This window comes from Aptenodytes forsteri, unplaced genomic scaffold (genome assembly GCF_000699145.1).
Source record: "Aptenodytes forsteri isolate BGI_AS27 unplaced genomic scaffold, ASM69914v1 Scaffold191, whole genome shotgun sequence".
In the NCBI taxonomy this organism is placed as follows: Eukaryota; Metazoa; Chordata; class Aves; order Sphenisciformes; family Spheniscidae; genus Aptenodytes; species Aptenodytes forsteri.
Window position 1 is genome coordinate 2106152 of NW_008794630.1, and position 19156 is coordinate 2125307.

The 19156-nt window shown below is 40.0% G+C and overlaps 1 protein-coding gene across 2 annotated transcripts; it reads right to left on the minus strand.

Moving 5' to 3' along the window:
* Positions 1-881: 881 nt before the first annotated feature.
* On the minus strand, positions 882-18711 carry RLIM (ring finger protein, LIM domain interacting). Of its 2 annotated transcripts, XM_009273439.2 has the most exons (5): positions 18645-18711; positions 9008-9196; positions 8060-8143; positions 6848-7279; positions 882-1052 (listed from the first exon to the last, which is right to left on the minus strand). In XM_009273439.2, the coding sequence occupies exons 2-5, from the start codon at positions 9174-9176 to the stop codon at positions 1045-1047; spliced, it is 693 nt and encodes a 230-aa protein (XP_009271714.1). In that variant the 5' UTR covers positions 9177-9196; positions 18645-18711; the 3' UTR covers positions 882-1044. The 2 variants fall into 2 exon arrangements, with proteins under 2 accessions (XP_009271714.1, XP_009271711.1); XM_009273436.2 differs by having other exon boundaries at positions 884-7279.
* Between the last annotated feature and the right edge of the window lie 445 nt (positions 18712-19156).

Consider the following 19156-nt stretch of genomic DNA (forward strand, 5'->3'; position numbering starts at 1 on the left):
CAGATTGCAGAGCAAGACAGACCGCGCAGCTCAAGACGAAGCATGTGGGAATGGGGAAAAAAACCCACCCTTATCCAAGAGCTCTCCCCACGGAGGGTGAAGCTGGAGCAGAATCCCGACTCAGCACACCCCTGGCGAAGCCCACGGCTTTCCTCCTCACCGAACAAGAGCACCACTCACAGTGCTGTCAAGCATCAGCCCAGCTGTGATACTGCTACCCAATTCCCTGGCACCCAAAACACTGGGCGCTGCGTGTTTTCGAGCTATACATCACCTTTCGACCCCTCCCTTTGTTTCGATGTCAGCACGCCCCTCTCGGGGAGCGGCTCCCACTGCCTACTCGAGGAACGGAGTTGAGGTGAGGGAAGCGCCGATAACAAAGATAGCTTCCCGTGCCCTAAAAAATCTCCTTCCCACTCAAGCAAGCATTTGCACGTACATCAGCTACTAATTTTAGGACGAAGCTTTTAGCCATACGTGAGAGCTTCTCATGAAAGCCGCTGAACACTGCAGAATGTATTTCTAGGGAGACTCGGCCCCGACAGCCCCGACCACCGGGCCCTGGTGCTGACGGGCACCCGTGGAAGTCACAGCTACTACTTGAAAGGCAACGTGCAGACACTGCTTCGCTATCCCACATTATCCGCTGACAGATTTACAGAAGTCTGGGACATGGTAAGATTTATCGCTTCAGTTTTATGTACTAAGGAGCAATAAGTTCTTCCAAGAAGTTAACTCTTACACCATTCCGGCTCTTTCCTTTCTGCCCAGCCGCAAGGGAAAAGGCGTACGGAGGAACTACCTACCACATCCGCCATCGTTTACTCCAGCGCATTCCCACCGTAAGAAGAATAAACCCAAGGAGTGATCGTCAAGCACAAAATGAACACTTCATGCATTTTATTGAGTCTATTTAAATTTGCATTATGACATCTTACATAGGGAACAAACTCCTCCTAAATGTTAGCTATCAAATCTGGTCAAACTGTTGTCCAATGACCTCAGAGTACCATTTTGTATTAAACAGGTCCAGTATAAACAGATTTAAAGCACTGTACAAAAAAAAAAAAAAAGAAAACTGTTACATTTTCAGTTGAATTCAGGGCTTCCCAACCACCAGCCTTACTAGCAGATAGTGAAATTGAGGAAGGGGTCTCGGGTATTTTAGCTTAAGGGAACAAAACCAGATAAAACAATCAAAGCGAATTCAACGGTATGTTTCCCCATAAGAAGAAAAAAAAAAAAAGAGATACCTCTTATCAAAAAGAGGTTGGGAAGCCCTGGTATAACAGATGCAAACTTCTTTTCTCTTTTAACACAACACAACTTATATGTACTTCGGGTAAGTTACCATTGATTCTGTCTCTTCACCCTCCTTCTTCCCTCCCTAGTCAAGGATAAACAAACAAAAAGCCTAATGTACGCAGAAGTTGGAAATGTTTCTGAATTTGTTATAAATTCCCTTAACGTGGCTCCAAGCCAACCCTCATCCAAAGCACCTCCTCCTGGGAGAAGGCAGAGGAGCAGGCAGACATTTCCATGACGCCTCTGTACCTCATCAGCTCCACACTTGCTTACATACCCTTACTCAAGCAACGCGAGCCCCCCGCGGTAGGAGCAAGGATGAGCGGTGAGAAAACCGAGACACCAGACAGTCACACGAATGCACTCATTAATGAAAAGGATCCCAAACTAAAGGTAAGGCTGCGGCTAAGCCGACAGGATGAAGCGTTGCAGCGTGACGGTGAGGATCGCACGGTGAGGTTCAGAAAACCCCTCATCGCACTGCTAAGTCAGAGACCGACGGTCAGCCTTAACTGCATTTCTTTTCTCGTCTTCACATAAGACCCTCATTATTACGAGACCACTGGGAATCTCCTCTTTGCGTAGGCAACCATTTCGGGATAAACATCGACTGCAGATATACCAGGGAAACAGTCCTTTGGATTCTCCACATTTGCATAACCCAGAGAAGCGACAGGGAACTGGAATGACAATCACGATGGTCCATTGTGCCAACCTTGGTGGGAAATCCATTCGTTTGCCAAGTTGACGCAATGGACAATTATGGCTCCTTCAAAACTGGTACGGTATCACGTCAGTGCGGCTGCTGTGCCTGCACCTCAATACTTCTTACAAAACGTCTTTAAACTTTTATTGAGTGATTTCTATGCATGCAGTACCTACACTAATCAAATCATTTTTAAAACAAGTCAATTAACTGCCTACAAGTTCTTTGCAAAAAACCCAACTTGTTTGAAGAAATAAAAAAGTGCACATGAAAGGGAAATCTAACAAACCCCAGGAATAACTCTTCAGAGTCTTTTAACGGATAAAGCCCCAATTGAAAAAAAGAAAGCAAGCACCCACAACTCTGTATCGGTTCACAATCTCAGTTAAACTATCAAACGCACTCTTAAATAAAAAATACTGTGCGTTCTTCTAGGTTTTTGCCTTGTGACTGATTTAATTGCCGTGTACGGAGATCCTGTGGATACAGGTCTGCCCTGCCAGAAAGGAATTAAGCTCACACACCAGATAGATATTCACAGCAGGAGCTCGGGTGGTTTGCAGTTTGAAAAAACCACCACGGTAACTACCGAGGCAGGCAGTAACAGGGAACCTCCTTCAAAAATAAAATAAAGCAACAGCCTTCAACGCAAAAGAAACCACGCTGCTCCAAGCGCGGAGACAGAGTTACCCTGGCTTTGAAGGCAGGCCGAGAGAGGCTCCCACACGGTGGCACTGTGAACCAGGCAGCTGATGCAACAAGGCTGCCTCTGCCTCTTCAGACTCCCCATTTCTGTACAATCAGGCCTTTGAAAATGACAAAACCAGCCATTTTAACCCTTCATATGGCTACAAGCATGAGTTAGGTGGCCGTACCCCTCCTGGAATACCAAGGAAGTGTAAACTGAGAGAAGCGGTAAGTACAAATGCTCAATACCAAAATGATCCATAAAATGTAAATTGGGCTAATTGTGAACCTTGTTAAATTAGAGCGTCTTTCATATTTTGTTAGCAACTGAAGCGTTAATATTGGCTTTTCCTAACTCCAATCTAACTTTAAAAGAATAGAAATGGAATTGCCACAGAGGCTGACAGATGACTCAGCTACATAAAGAGGTCTTTGCTATATCAGCAGTTTAATTTCTGCCAACTCCTCCAGACGTCAGACAACGAACCCCCAGCGCCTTTAGCACACTCAGCGTCGGAAAAGGCATATAAAACAGCGCGAACATTCAAGGCCTCCTGAACTGAGGTTGAATTATCTGTTCTTGGTACCATTTGGGAAACCGCCAACATTTTATTAGTTGCTATTGTTACAGAAAGATAAAATGTTAAGGCATGCCATTATTAAGCTATAACAAAACCGTAAAGTTGATTCTACCAACGTGAACAGTTACTGGAAACTCAGAATATTAAAAAGAAAGCTATGTTGAATGACACGTATCACAGCCGTGCTTCACATTAATTAGCACTAGTGGGCTCCTTTCTTTCTGGTCACAAGCCTTAGTCCTCAGAGACGTACATCAGACTTTCAAAATCTAACATGGTATCCACGTGAAGAGGGGTTTTCTTTTTCCTTCTAATTCTACGCTCCAGTAAGGCAGTAAAGCTACTGGAAACCGCAACTGATAGTGTGTCTTTGCTACGTGAATGCTACTGGAAGAAATTCAGAAGTGTTATTTCGTTGAGGAAATTTTGGCATAGAGAGTCCAGCACCTGAAATTAATAGCTAACTTCCAATTTTACAGTGATGCATGTCAGAGGGAAAAATTTAAAAAACATGAGCTTATTTATTCTTCTGTTCAAAAAGAATACACGTATCCCCTCTGCCACGATGGTGTGTCCCACCAGGAGGAAAGCGAGCTCAAGAGCCAGTCAGGGTTTCCCACCGAACCAAACACCACAAAACACACACGGAGAAAAAATTTGGAATTTTGGGACACTGTGGAATCCTTAACTAGCTGATGAGATGTTAAAATGGCTTAGAGCAGAGACTACAGTTTATGCAACCACCACTATAAAACACCAAAAATGTGTTTTAATTAGGAAAAAGAGATAGGCCAGCTTTGGTTTTGTCGTCTGAGGAACAAGCAACATTTCCCATATAGCCAGCAAGAGCAGTTCATATCCCTTCATAACTACTGCCCTGGAGGTGAAATAAATACTGCTTTCCCTGTTGCACACGTAAGCTAGAAAAACAAAAAATCACTAGAGAATAAAACAAAGAATGGGTCATTGAGGGGGAGGGATGTTTTCCCCTGACACTGATGAGAGTTGAGGTACATTCTTGAATTCTCAATTTCAATATGCCACGCGCATAATTTTAAAAGTAAATTAAATTCATTTTAATCTGTCCAATTTGTTGGGGTTTTTTAATGTCATTCTTACAATTGGCTACACATTTAAGTGTACTCCCATAATCAATTATCATTTTCAAGTTTAACCTAACACTCTAATAATCTGTTTTCCAGTTAATACTTAAAGTTATTTTTCTGGTAGCCTGTGACTCAAGTGCACAACGCTGGATGTACCAGCATGTCCACTCAACAGATCTAGAGGTTACTACTATAGTTGAAGCTGGTGGGGAAGAAAAAAAACCTGTCAGTACTTGTCTGCTGAATAGTTAGAGTTGCCTCAAAAAATGAAAGTAAAACTTGGTAGAAAAATTGGACATAAACCTCACTGAATGAACTGGTACATACCGGTTTGTATTATTACATCAGCAACCATACCAAGAAATAACCAGCCATTAGAAAAGTTTCTAATTTTTATGATCTTTTTTGGTGGCATTACTGAGCCAAAACACTGCAATTATAACATTTAATTTCCGGTTTTTTAATGCAATTAAGATGTCTAATTCAACTGTTTTTATATTACAGTAGCTGTTCACATAAATAGTACAGATATGCACTGCTCTTGACAGGTACACAGTTACAAAAGCAGCTCTCTTGTATTTAGTTTGCTCTCTGTGTGGTGGGTTTTGTATGAAAAGCATTCTTGATTTCTAAGCATGGTACAATTTTAATTCTTAATGCGTTAGTACAACAGTGCATTGGAAAAGTACTGAGCTTCTACAAAAAAGCTTTACAATTTTAAAACAGATTTTTTTTATTTAAACAAGCATAGGCAATTCTTATATTTCCACAACAAGATAAATATCCCAATTAAGCTAACAGCTCATCCTACAGCGTGCCATAGTGATGGGGAAAGGGCTAACATTAGTGTTATTTACACAGACATGTCCAATATTAACCCAGTACGAAAATTAAAAGTATGTTCAAGTGTGCAATTAAGTTCATATTATTTTTTCAGATAGTTGGATTTCTTGCAAAAATTCCTCTACGTCTCATGTACATTTAGCTGGGATGACTTCTCAAAGAACTCCCCGTAAGCACAATCTTGAGGACAAAATGTTTATTGGACTGGGATGGCAGGGGCTGGGTTGGGGAAAGAACTTAATACTCTTCACAAAGAAAAAAAAAATCTTTTTAAGGGGGTAGAAGTCTTTGGACAAGTGAAATTTAACACCCAAACCAACTAGATCTTGAAAACCCTAATTAAAGAAATTTTCCAATTTTAAAAGCTTAAATTCAGAGAAAATGCTTTCATGAGGGAAGATTCACTCCAAGTCATTACTATACATTGAGGTACCACTCAAAAAGTGGCCATAAAGGAAGTGACTTCTTTGCCCATCACTATCACACTAGCTGCTTGGCCATAAATTCAGATCTCATTTAGACAACACTCTCTCTGTTACCAGAAGCTAAGACTGCTCTGCGACAAATGGGACAAGTGGAATTTTCTGATAACCAGCGATCAATGCAGTGGACGTGATACTCGTGTGAACAAGGCAATTTACGGAGCTTGTTGCCTTCCGTGTACTCTGTAATACACACACTACAGGTTTTCAGAGCATCGCTCTCACCAAAATTCCTCATCGCTAGGTTGTCAATTTGTTCTTTGGTGAGTCCTCTTGGTTGGTCATCATCATCTTCATTTAGTAGGAAAAATTGTGCGAGGCTAAGGAATGGTAGAGAACCACTTTCTTCAAATGTGACCGATCCCCTCGTATTCCGACCTTCCCGTCTGGCACCAGATGTTGAACCACCTTCATTACCACCTTCATACACCTCCCCTGAGCTAACATCTGTACTTTCATTGCTTGAAGTACCACCACCTCCGTTCTGTGGCTCAGAAGCATCCACGTTCTGATTTGGAGTTGGGCCACTAGGATCTGCATCACTATCACTATACATGAAGTAACTCAGCTCTCCGAAGCCTGTCATTATCTGCCTTAGCATAGTCTGAATAGCAACTGATGTAGTCTCACTCAAGCCTGTGTTTAAGATCCTACGGATAGGAATCCTAATGGTACTGACGTAAGTTCTCACTCCAGCCCGTTCTGAACGTGAAAATGTGCGCCTAAACCCTCCCCGTTCACTTTCGTAAGTGACTGTGTTGTTAGGTGTCTGGGACCTGGACCGAGTTCTGTTGGCTATGCTGTCTCTTTGCCGATATTCTCCTGGACGAACTCTTCTCACCTGAAGATCAAGTACTATGGTAGGAGGCCTCTGCCCAGGAGCTGCAGACTCACTGGTGCCGTTAGTTTCTGAAGAACCTGCTGCTTGAGGAACAGGTCTCGTTTCAGGGGTTGAAAACAGAACTGCATTTTCACTTGGCATCTCAGTCCCCACTGTATGCTGCCTTAATGTCACATGCTGCCTAGTTCTAGAGCTTCCCTCAGCTTCATTCACTGAGGAGTGGTCAAGTGTTTGAGATGATGTATTGTGATGAGACCTGCGAGGAGTCTCACTCACTGGATTAATAGGTGACCTACTTCTATCAGTCCTAGCCCGCGTTCTCCGCTGTTCTGGACTCCTACTTCTTGCTCTCCTCTGCCCTCTAGGAAGGGAAGCTTCCTCAGTTGTTAGCTCCTCTGAAGTGCTCCTTTCTGATCCAGGCTGCCTTACGGATGGTGATTCAGACCTTGGAATTTCAGAGTCACTTTGGCTGTTTTCCAAATCCTCCCCACTGGAAGGCTCTACAGATGGCTCATTCTCAGTTTCTGGATTTGTGTTCCCATTATTACGGTTGACATTTATTTCCAAACTGAATCTGAAGTCACCACTATTTGGGTTAGTCCGGCTCACTGCTCTCCAAGACTGGTTTCCTCGCTGCCCACTTCGTGTTGTATTTCCAGTCTGTCGGACTGAATTAAGCCAGTCTATTATAGAATCTCCATTTGAAACATCTTCTGCGGACTCTGCACCTGCGAAAAAGACAGGGAACTACCAAAATTAGAGTACTGAGCTAATTTTGGAGTGATCTTTTCCAAGAACATAATTGCTTAGTTTAACAAGTGACAATTTAGAAGTGCTTAATCCTACCAAATGCTATTGTGGTTTAACACATAGCATCACAATTCTTATCTACCAGAGCTCTTTTAAGGGAGCAGGAGTGGACATTTTTCTAATATGTAGAGATAGGCTGCAGCCATCACAGAGCAAACAAGTCAAAGTAACACATATTCTTTATCGTAAGTAAATGGAAAGTCACATTCCAGGTGTCATAACACATCAATATTCTGTGTTTTCCTTTCCAAACAATTAAGCGATCTACTGACCACTAAATAGAGAACTAAGTTTGTCCTGACCCTTCACTTGACGAATAGCTTTATAGCAAATCTATCTCACTAAAGAATGAACCCCAGTGGTAAGCTCCAAGCGTCCTCCACCTATCTCTATAGAAGGGTGATAATGAAAGCAATACAGCATCTTTGGAAGGGAGCAGACAGGAAGGCAATCTTAAAAAAAAAAAAACAACAAACAAAAACTAAATGAAACTTTATCTTGATGCAAGTAACAGATGCGTTATGAGTGAAATCTGTCCCAAACTGACCTCTGCAGCAGGTATCAGACATAACGTTCGCTTAGTTTTGAAACAAAGCTCACCTTGCACCTGCCTAGGCTTAACTTGTTCCACTCCTGCACTCAAGTTAAGGTCCGTATGGGGTGCTAAAGTTAAGAGTTTTCACAAATACTGTATATACCTCTATTCTCATCACTGTTTTGCTGTGGCGGACCTTCTTTAACTTGGTGTAGCCTTCTCAGCAACTCTTCTTCAGTAATTTCACCTTAGAAAATAAGCAAAATTTTCCAAAAATATTTCCAAATCATACGTATGGCAAGCATTATCAAAAGCTTCTAAAGAAGGTACAAGCCACTGCTTGTCTTTTTTTCTAATTAAATCCTGCCATAATGAGACTGCCAAACAGGTTGCTAAGGGGAAGTTCAGACACTTCAGCACCATTATTCCAAGTAAGTTTTGCTGAAGCTGAAAGATCCAACAGTTTCAACCTATTCAAGACAGATGTGCTTTCTGGTTCTGTAACCTCTACAACTTATCAGCAATTTTCGTCATCCTATACCAATTAAATGGCTGTCCAGAGTAAAATATTTAAGATAACACCTTCACAAGCATGAAAAAAGGTTTAAATTAGTTGAAGTCATGTTTTAAATTAGAACTGGTTTGAATTAGCTATCATCCTATAAAGAGTCAATTTAAAGTAATAAGTCAATTGAAAACTGACATAAAAATGCCCACGCAGAATCTTGCACCAGACTACTTATCCTAGTTACAAACTCTTAACCTCACCAGCACAAAATTTTCACACAGATGCTTAAGGGACATTACTTTTCGATCAAAAATGTCTAAGGGTCCATAACTGGAACTGGGTTAACTCTGGGTGTTCCTGCCAAGTTGTGTAAACACTAGACTTTTGTATCTGATGAATCCACATCATCCTAACTACCTCTCCACTAGTCAGGGGACCGCTCAAATTTGAGTATGCACAAATTAGTAAGAAGCTACCTCCTACCACAGAACACAACTGCAGCACACAAACTAAATGGGTGAAACAGTTTCAGGAAAAGAGAAAATGACACAAAATCACCTACAAGCAATTCTAGTAAGATGTACATACACAAGCATTACCTACCTGGTGTTCCTAGTAAATTGTTATCTCTCATAAGCCTGTAGTCCTCTTCACTCAGGTTGTTTACAAACTGATAGAAAGCTTCTTCTCGATCTAACCGATCTAGCTGACTCTGACGTTGTGCTTCTGATTGATCAATATTTCCTTTATCACTAGAGTCTGAGCTTTCCATCTTGATGAGTGGAAGAGTACCTAAAAAGGAGAAAGTAAATCCTTCATCCAGCGTAGTGAAATACAGCATGAAATTTAGGTATGTTTAACCTGTACTACATCCTTCATTGTTATCCTTAAATTTGGCGAGGAGGGGGGGAGCAGTTTGCTAATGAAGCTTCAGTTGAGATAAGCTGCATAACCACAGAGATCACAAATGCAGTAATTCTCAATGCATGAACCTCTTCGAGAAATACAAACAAGATCTATGCCCATCATTATCAAATACTCAACAAAGCAGCAAGTACGAACACGTGGAATAGTATCAGCCATAACCCTTAGTCCATCTTTATGTAGTTGACTACATGTCCACGACTATCTGCTTTTTAGCATAAAATATTTCTAATACTGCAACTGCCCCACAAATCACAAAGCATGCCTTACGGTGCCATACAACAGTGTAGTACAAGGCATAAGCAAGCCATCCTTGATCATGCTCTCTAACTCTAAACGAGCATGGGATTAAGTGTCCATCACTTCTTCCTGCCCTGCACTACGGTGAGGAAAGCAGGAATCAATCTAACTTACTGCCTGCTATGAGAAATGCCCTCTTCAACAGCCAAGTGAATTTTAACAGAATGAAGGGGTTATGAAGAATTCAAATATAGAAGACGGAAGATGCCATGGAACACCATGTGTGCAAAAAAACCAACCAACCCGGACTATTAGTTTCCTCAAAAAAGGAAAAGGGTTTGTAAAACCAACTTTGTCGTTTCATGTGAAGAGAAGAATTTGCTTTAAGTTGCAGCATTTACTGAATTACTGATGTTGATGACTAGCATTTCCAGGACAAAACTCCACAGTGTATACCAGGTATAACTTCTGCTATAAAGAGCTGTCTTCTATATTGTGTATTTTTTAATATAACCTTCTCCTCATATTGTTTTTCATTTGGATTTTTCATTTGGAAAAGATCCTTGACAATGTCTCTCAAAAAAAAAACAACGAAACATTATCGACGAATACTATGTCTCTATTTGATAAATATTGTAACAAAATACACGCAAATCCAGGAGACATTCTGGCATGACTTGCGCCATGCAAATATATCAAATGAAGTTAAAATAATAACTAGCTTCCTTAATCACTGCGCCTCGCTATTCACAACATCAAGAATTTTCCTGTACAACTGGTAGAATCTAGTTACTCAGAGGGGTGATTAGCAAGCTAATCCTCTGCATGCTAAAAAGCTCTGCAATAGCATTCCCCATCAGAAAACATTCCTTTCATTTAAACCATACTTCATGTGACATGAAAATACTGGAAGAAGAAAGCTTTTCTGCTTCTCACTGGAAAATTTCCAACACTTAGACATCTGTCTAGTGCAAAAAGCATCTTTTTTTGGTTTGTCAGCACAGCTGTCAAGTCAAGACTGCCCACAGTTTACATTAGTGCTTCTCCACAGAAGAGCAGCACTGCATGATCTCCAGGGGTAGTCTATTTCAGCTGCTATTGTGAAAATTAAAGTGCACTGACAACCTCAGTCTCTAACAGTAGAAAATTCCACAGGATAGGACATCCCATTATTGCAGACTTGCAGATTATAAAATAGCTACTCCAACCCTCTTTGTCTTGAATTCTGACGCAGTAGAACTTGTTTTTAAGTTAGTCGTATTAAGGCACAAATGACTTGTTGCCACTCAGTAATACAGTATGCAAGGCTACTGGTATTATTTGGTTCTGTGAATTTCTGCCATTTTACCAAAGAAATTAGGGTTAATTTTCACCTTTTTATCAGTAAGCAGCAGCAATCACTAGGGTTGCTACCATTTCAAATGGAAGCCTATCGGCTTTCTCTGCATTGCTCTATCTCTGGTGCAATCTAAAGACTGCATGGCCCGTCTGAAGACTTGCATGTGACATGCTGTCAAAACACACCAATAAATGAACCCATTCACAGTGAAAGCTGCACAATGGTTTCAGCAGGTATGTTCAACTTGGACTGGGCTCAGTTACGAAATCTGTATGCCCTTCAAATCTCAGATACATATTTCTAATGAGAACATAGCGTGCTTGAAACTCAAACAACTTTTTACAAGCTTTCTGTAGCAGAATTATGACTCCAAATAACTTCTCTTAAAGACATATTCATTCTAGAGAAGATACCAGAAATACAGACAGCTGCTTTTAAAAGAAACGTCTGAATAAAACCTCAAGTAGAATGAGACTTGCATCCAAAATAAAACCTTGAAAGATGCATTAGTTCTCTGGGGATACACATCAAAACTCTAACCGGCATTCCCTTTTTTAAGACAATGAAACAAAGTTGACAATACGATTAAGAAAATAAGGGAATGCAATAAGATGCTAAGGGACAGGAGCAGCATAAAGTTTTGTAAAACATTTTCCCCAAAATGACTGCCACCTTGGCATCTACTGACTTTTTAAAACACATAGAATGTCTTCATAAAGATGCCAATGCTAATATATTTGTAAGCATTAGACTAATTCTACAACAGCTTTTAAAAAAGAAAACCACACTATGCATACAAAGCATTACAATTGTTTACTGCTTATGCTTTGAAATTTTCCTTTTAACTGCAATTCCAGTGCTTGCAGGCACCTTAGCTATATAATGCTTATTTGATCCAAAGACATTTGCCCATTCCATTTCAGAAGATGAAGGGGTACCGTTCTTGGTCAGGGAAAAAGGGAGAGTCAAGTGAAGTGGGAGGGAAAAAAATAATCTCTTCTTTACCAACAGACTGATGTACTCTTCCATAGGTGATCCTTTAGGAAATGCTCAGAATAAGTCAAAGTCAGTCTTACTTATTTCCAGGTTTGCTCCTCTTTTCTCCTCCATCATCTCAGATGTTCCCTCCTAAACCATAAAATCAGCTATTGGTCAAGACTGAAAAGATGCTATTGCTAAGAAAAAAGCCTTAGAGGTGGGATCTTTAATTAAGAATTTAATTTACATTAGGATTATTTCTACTAGTGACAAACGCTGTATTTTCCTATTGCAAGCTACTGTAACAGATTACACTGGCCGACTGTACCCCAATTTCATGCTGTTTAGCTTCAGTGTCCTAGAAATGCTATGACTCTATATGGGATGTTTACATTGATGGAAATACAGATGGCAAAGAAATGCATAAATGCACATCAACACATTCTCCCTACCTTACTGTTGACAGCAAATGGGACGATACTCTTCAAACTAGAGCTCTGGTATCATAGCCAACAAATGGAAAACAGGATTTCTACCCCAAGGCTTCTGCTACTTTCCGTCTCTTCACTGTCCGTGTTGTCCATTTTAAGCTTCACCTCCCACACCACTGCAGAGCACTATATTACCAGACTGAACTTACTAAAATATTTAGACTACTACTGCCTCAGCATGACTCCGTAGGTCCCATCTGGCTGTACAACAGGATTTCCACAGTGGCAGTTACTACATCACCTCGCTCCTATTTCAGCATGGTAGAGTGTTGCAGAAATAACTTGAAAACCTGTCCCTCATTCAGGATTCTGCTCTCAGTTCATCCACTGCAGAAAATTAAGACCGGCTTACGGAAGCTGACTACAGTAACACAGGGAAACCTGATGAGGGAAAACCAACAGGTATACTATTAAGTTACAACAAAATAACCAACATTTGATTATCTAATAAGCAGGTACACTTCAACTGTGTTTCTCTTTCTTCCAGTGGTTTAGTTCAACTCAAAGTAAGACTTGGTTCTTATCCAAGTTGAAAGACTCAGAATTTCCTTCTTTAGTGTCCTCCCTTGTCAGCACTGAGTTGACAAAGGGTGGGGAAGGTCACATTTATGAGCAGGAAGTTGAGATCTGTTGATTTTAGTTGACAAAGGGTGGGGAAGGTCACATCTATGAGCAGGAAGTTGAGATCTGTTGATTATTGCCAACTTCAGCTGAGACATCCAGCAATGAAAATCTCTTCATGGGAAAATGGGATGGTGGGGGGGAATCACCTAAAGGTTGTACAAAACAAGAGAATCATAGCTAGAATAAACAATTTTCTCATTTGGAAAAAAAAAACCTGAAGGGTAATATTCTTCAGCAGCTGAATATCCAGACATATTAACTACAGTGAATTCTTAATTGGTGTTCCCATCCTTCCACAAGTCAGCAAAGTATCTTCCCTGCAGTTATGCTTCAACAATCTCAGAGATTTCAGAGCACAAATGACTAGCTGTCTCTCCACTGCTGCTAGAGACTGCAGGAGCAAAAACAGCAAGCCCACAAAAAGGTATTGTTTGTTACATTCTTTTATTCAAGAGGAAGTAATATTATGCTCTTTTGCACAGGAACAATTTAAGAGCACTAGATACTCCTTCAATAACGCAAAGTTATCATTCTTACAGTACAAGATATATTTTACATTTTCCCCTATGCCAAGTCGTGTGTAAACTAAATCCAATCAGTCAGGAATTTACTACTGCTTAGAAACAATCTAGTGGGACATGAAGGAGTGATAAAATACTTGCATTGTCCATTTATCTTCAGCAATAACACTTTTTATCTCCATACTGCTTAGCACTTATGGACTACAGAATTCTTCCCAGAAAAAGTACTAATGGACCATAAGGCACAGTGATAAATCACTAGCTCTTCCTCCTTCAAAAATATGTAATCTCTCCTGACATTAGTTATCTGTATTGAATACCAAGACACTATCTTAGCCTGCATTCCTGATTTTTTAAATTAAAAAACCCAAAACAAACCCATAAAAACATTAGAACTCTCATTAAACCAACTAGGTAAAACTTAGAACATCTGACAAACTCAGAAATCACTCATTTGCAGAGTTAAAAGAAAAAGCAATACCTTAAAGTTAGAATCTTCGTTAGATTTATGGGGCAAGTCTCAAATTTTAACAGGAGAAAAGCACTGAATTAGTTAAACTGCAGAAACAATTCAGGTGCTCATGAGCTAGCTGTGCAACAAAAACTTCCTCTAAAATTCCTCCCCATCTAGGTGTTACCGGTATTTCAACGTTACATGAGAATTTGTAGTGCCCTGTACATTAGGAACATTTCCTGAATTACCTCACATCCCAGTAACATAAATAATACCTTTGTATAAACAAAAAAAAATGATGGCAATATGAGTGTTTCGTAGATGTGCTCAGCAGAAGGCTAATTTCTCATTTATGATTCATAACCTCATCTTAATTAGGTACTTCAACCGGTAGAGCACCTTACTTACTTCCAGTCTGCAGAAATTATCAAACCCTTTGACTAAAAGAAGTGATTCAGTAGTGGAAGCCAGAAATACTTATTTTCTGTGTTGGGTTGTTACAGATTAACTATTTTTTCCTCCCCTGCTTTCACTGAACATACCTCAAAGACATTTTAGCTCTACAGCAGAAGTACAACACAGCTGTCTGTTCAAAGCGCTTTCCATGAACTCTGACTTCAGCGGCTCTGACATACCGTCCCGTTTGGCAGGACCAGCCCCAGCCAGCAGTCTCTCCAATTCCGTTTCTCAAATGACACAGGAACAGCAGCTAGAACAGGCAGTTCTGTTACCCCGGGTTCTTTAAGCACAAACAGAACCAACTACATGTGCAGTATTCATCTGACCCACCCTGCCTCCCAATTACTAGATTTTCCTAGAAGAATTACAAGTTGAAAAAGTTTCCATGCTAGTCAGTATCCAATTTCTCAATGTTCAAAATGAGCAGAAAGTAAGACATAACAGAAACTACATTTTCATCTTGAGTATTTCATCATCCAAGTCTGCAAGCTCAAAAGCAGAAGCAAAAACTGTCAGTGAATCCTATCACTAAAGGAAAAAGATACCATAAAACAGTAAAATGAATCAGCTATCCATTTGCATTATATATGGAGCTTCATTATGTCAAGTTTGTTTTTTTTCTTTTTGTGCAGGTGCACAAGTTTCCTTTTGTGATCACACCGAAGGCTTTGATAGCATAGGTACAATTCACTCATCCACATCTTGGGAATGGTAACAAGTATCAAACTTTTCTAGTTTTCAAAGTTGCATCATGAATTTTGGATATACTCTTTTTTTCTTCTACTGTTCTTGCTTTCTGATGAACAACAGATCTACGCTCTTACTGGATTGCTACTAAACTTACCACAAATTTTAAACACTCAAGAACTCCCTATGTCCTCTTTGCCTCAAAAAATATCATGGAACATGTACCGCTTTTGGAAAGCTGGAAGAAAATTTTGTCTTCTATGAAGTGGTCCATGTAAACTGCTGTAAAATTTAAATGCCGGCTTAACAAGGAGTATTAAACATCAATTCAGCTATTTCACTACCGCAGTATGTTTCAAAGCAAAGGCTGTGAAACAAGATGCCATCCTGAACATACATTTTAAACAATAGAAAGCAGATGAATACTTTTGCAGAACAGTTGCAGAAAATTCCACAGAATAAAAAGAGAGGAAAACATTTCAACAGAACCAACTGTTGAAATGAAGAAGAGAAACACTCTTAGATGTACTAACAACTCCCGAGAAGTCAGAAAGTGAAGAAATCAGGGTACAGAAACCCAGCAGTCTCCAACAGTTCTACAGTATCTAAGGCAGAGTAGCCATCTTACTATATAAATTCCCAACTCAAAGAGCTCTAGTTAAAACAGAAATAAAACTCATTACAGGTTTCCAATGTTATCCTCCGTACGGGAGGGTAGAGCTTAGCAATTCCAGAATACTGAGAGCATGTGGAACAAAGATGGAGCTCTGAAAATAAAGTGCAGTAAGAACTGCCAAAATCCAGGGCTTCACATTTTATCATCTGCACTTACTAAAACAACATTTGTCATGTACAAGTTGAAAATAAAATTAAGGTAGTACTGCCTTTTGCCCTCAAATTCAGATGATATCACAGAAAAGAAAGCTTAGCATATACAAGGTGTAACAAGTTTCCAGCACTGGAGTCTCATGAAACGATGCTCTTTTCCCCCAGAAGTGAGCTTCCCGCTAGGTCAGCAAGCGGAAGGCCCACTCTGAAGCACAGAGGAAGAAGTAATGCTGCACACAAGTAACCAGTGTTGACACTGAAAGACAGCAGTATAAACAGGATTGACATCCAAGGAAGTTGTACCCACAAAACTACATGATGACCATCATGTAGTGTTTTGATTTCTGAAGAAACAGAACTTCTGGTTAGCGAAAGCACTAAGCCAATCATAAGACGCTGAATTTCAATTAAATAAGAAAAACCCATCTTTAAATTTACTACCAAATCTCACTGTGTCCACAAAACTGCTGCTAATACAGCTACTACTGAAAGTAAAAGGCCAATAAAACAATGGCAATCACTACAACCCTAACCCACACAGGAATTCCAATACATAGATTTTTGTTGTTGTTGATGTCTAGTGCCTAACCAATATAGAAGTGGAAAATAAAATTAAGTAAAATTTATTTGAATTTAAATAGATATCTGTAAAACTAGAATTCCATTTCTGATGATATACCAAGGCAGGCAAGCTCAAAGCATTTTAACAAGACTACATGCACATACATCTTGCATATTGAAATTGAGTGCTCTAAGCAAAATGTTTTTAAGTTACTAAATTAAGAGAAAATGTGTGCTGATTTTTCCTACATATTCAATTATCGTTAGATGGTTTTATGAGACTGTACAACTCTGCAGACCTCCTTGAGTAAAAAGCTGAGCTTCAACACTGCACATCAGCAAAAAGTTACTAACAAGCACCGCGTTAATATAAACCTGAACAGTTTGAAGAAAACACAAGCCTGTGTGTTTCTTAAGATCTTAACTGCAGCCAGGAACCTGTGCAAAAGCAAAACGGAGTCTCTGCGATGCTTCTGGCTATCCCTACTTACCAAACAAAGGTCCTGACTCTAAGTTATTACACTATTACACTGCTTAGAAATATTGGTTTTGAGATGCACAAGACCATCACAAAAATATCTTGAAGACAGAGATGTTCACGTTTGGTTTTATCCCTTCAAGATTAATTTTTGCAAACTCGAAGAGTTGATAAGTTTTCATCAAGACTGAGACTAAGTCACAAAAACTTGGATAAATACCAAATAATCTTGTTTGGATTCAAATATTTTTGTATATTGAAACCGAGTTCTCTACAAAAAAATTCAGAACAGCCTAGTAACACATTAAGCTATATTAAATTGGACTTAAAGGCAATCTTTAGACTCAAGTATATGAAGTCATAACTTTTTTTTTTTTTTTCAGCCATAAAAAAAAAAAACACCTACAACACCTCCACTGCAACTAGAAGCATTCTACTAAGATCAGGGAATTTATTTTGATACATTCCCATAGGGAAGAAGAATAAAGGAACAAGCTAGGTAGGTATATTAATATACAGGTGTTTTGAAAACATTTCCATTTAAGGATCACACTATCCATTCCCCCAAAAAATACCAGTACAAAAGGAGAAAAAAAAAAAAAAAAAAAAAAGAAACACCCAGTGGACAGACACTTGTAACACTGTTTTCCAGTACACCTTGGCATGTCTTATTTCTAATATGGAAAATAAATATGATCCAGATGACAACCACTACACACCTGAAAAATGCTGGTGTGGTTATTTCAGTGACAAACATTTATGTAGTCAGAATTGCTGATGAACAGAACACTGTAGTTGTTATGCTTTAGTGGTCTAACATAACAAGAACCCCTCAATTTTATAATGTGTGGTGTGTTTTTCCTTGTCAGGAGCAGGCAAGACGTAATTCCAAGCTATAATTCTTTTAATTCCAAAATGGTAAACCTGTAGAAAGAATACAGTCAGTTTAAGTGCTAGTTGACCACTACAACAAAACTAAGCATCTGACTCTTAATTAAGATAATTAACTGCACAAGAAGCAGCCAACTGTTTATTTTTTTTAAAAGATTTGACAAGTCACCACAATTAAATTTCAGGGACAAATTGGTGTCAGAGCTTCTTGAGCATTTTGACAACGATTTACAACTTGATATTAACCAGTACTGCCAACATAGACAGGGAAAATAAATCAGATTTGTGTGATAGTACTGTTGGGTACAATAGAGTTTGAATTCTTGTTTACAAGCTTCTCTGCCTAAAGACTATCTTCCTGAAAAATGATGAAACAAACAAAACTATTATTAAAAAAAAAATCTTTATTTTTTGCTGTGAAACCTTTTGTCAGGCTCCTTCTACTACACACTAAAATCAAGACACATAACAAACCTTAATAACTACATTATATATATACTTTTATATATAACCTGATATTGCTCCTCCATTAAAGCAGATCACTGAAGATAAAGTAATACATACATCTAGCTGGACTTGACAATGGTTTTGAAACACAGTAAACAAATTTAAATGTCAAACAGTATTAAAAAGCGAAGGAAGAACTTGCACAGGAAACTAAGATGACGGAGCAAAGATGACATGATTAACTGAAGAGAAACTAACAGGATAGGAATAGCAAACATCACAGGTTTTCACAGGTCACAAGCTGATCAAGACCCTTACAACAGACACAGCGAGATATGAAGAGTTCCTCTTGCCTGTTTCCCACAACAGGGCTTCTTCTCTCAACTCATGGGAAGAACAGACTGAAAACACGGTCCTGAAGAGCTGCTATTCCTTAAGTAGGCACTAAACAGTATGGCGAGGCCCAAGATAGTGGCTATAATTCCCCCACACACACACTCCACCCCTCCAAAAAGGGGCTAGTTGCAATTCCTCCTCCAGCCCAACCGGATACCTAGAGGGTGAGGGGCCCAGCAGCCCTCCCCGAGGGGGGGGAGCGCAAACCCTCCTCCAGCTCCAAACGGAGGAACAGGCTCGCCCCGCTTCGGCGGGAGGCCCTGCCACAAGCCCCGGGAGAAATGGGAAAAGTCCCCAGGGTGACAGAGCCCGGCCCATCCGGGGGAGACGGGGGCCGAGGATCCTCGCAGTGCCCGGGGCACACCCGCGCGCAGACCGCCATCACCGCCCCCAGCTCCATCACGGCACCCCGCTCCGCCTCTGCCGCGGGGCGG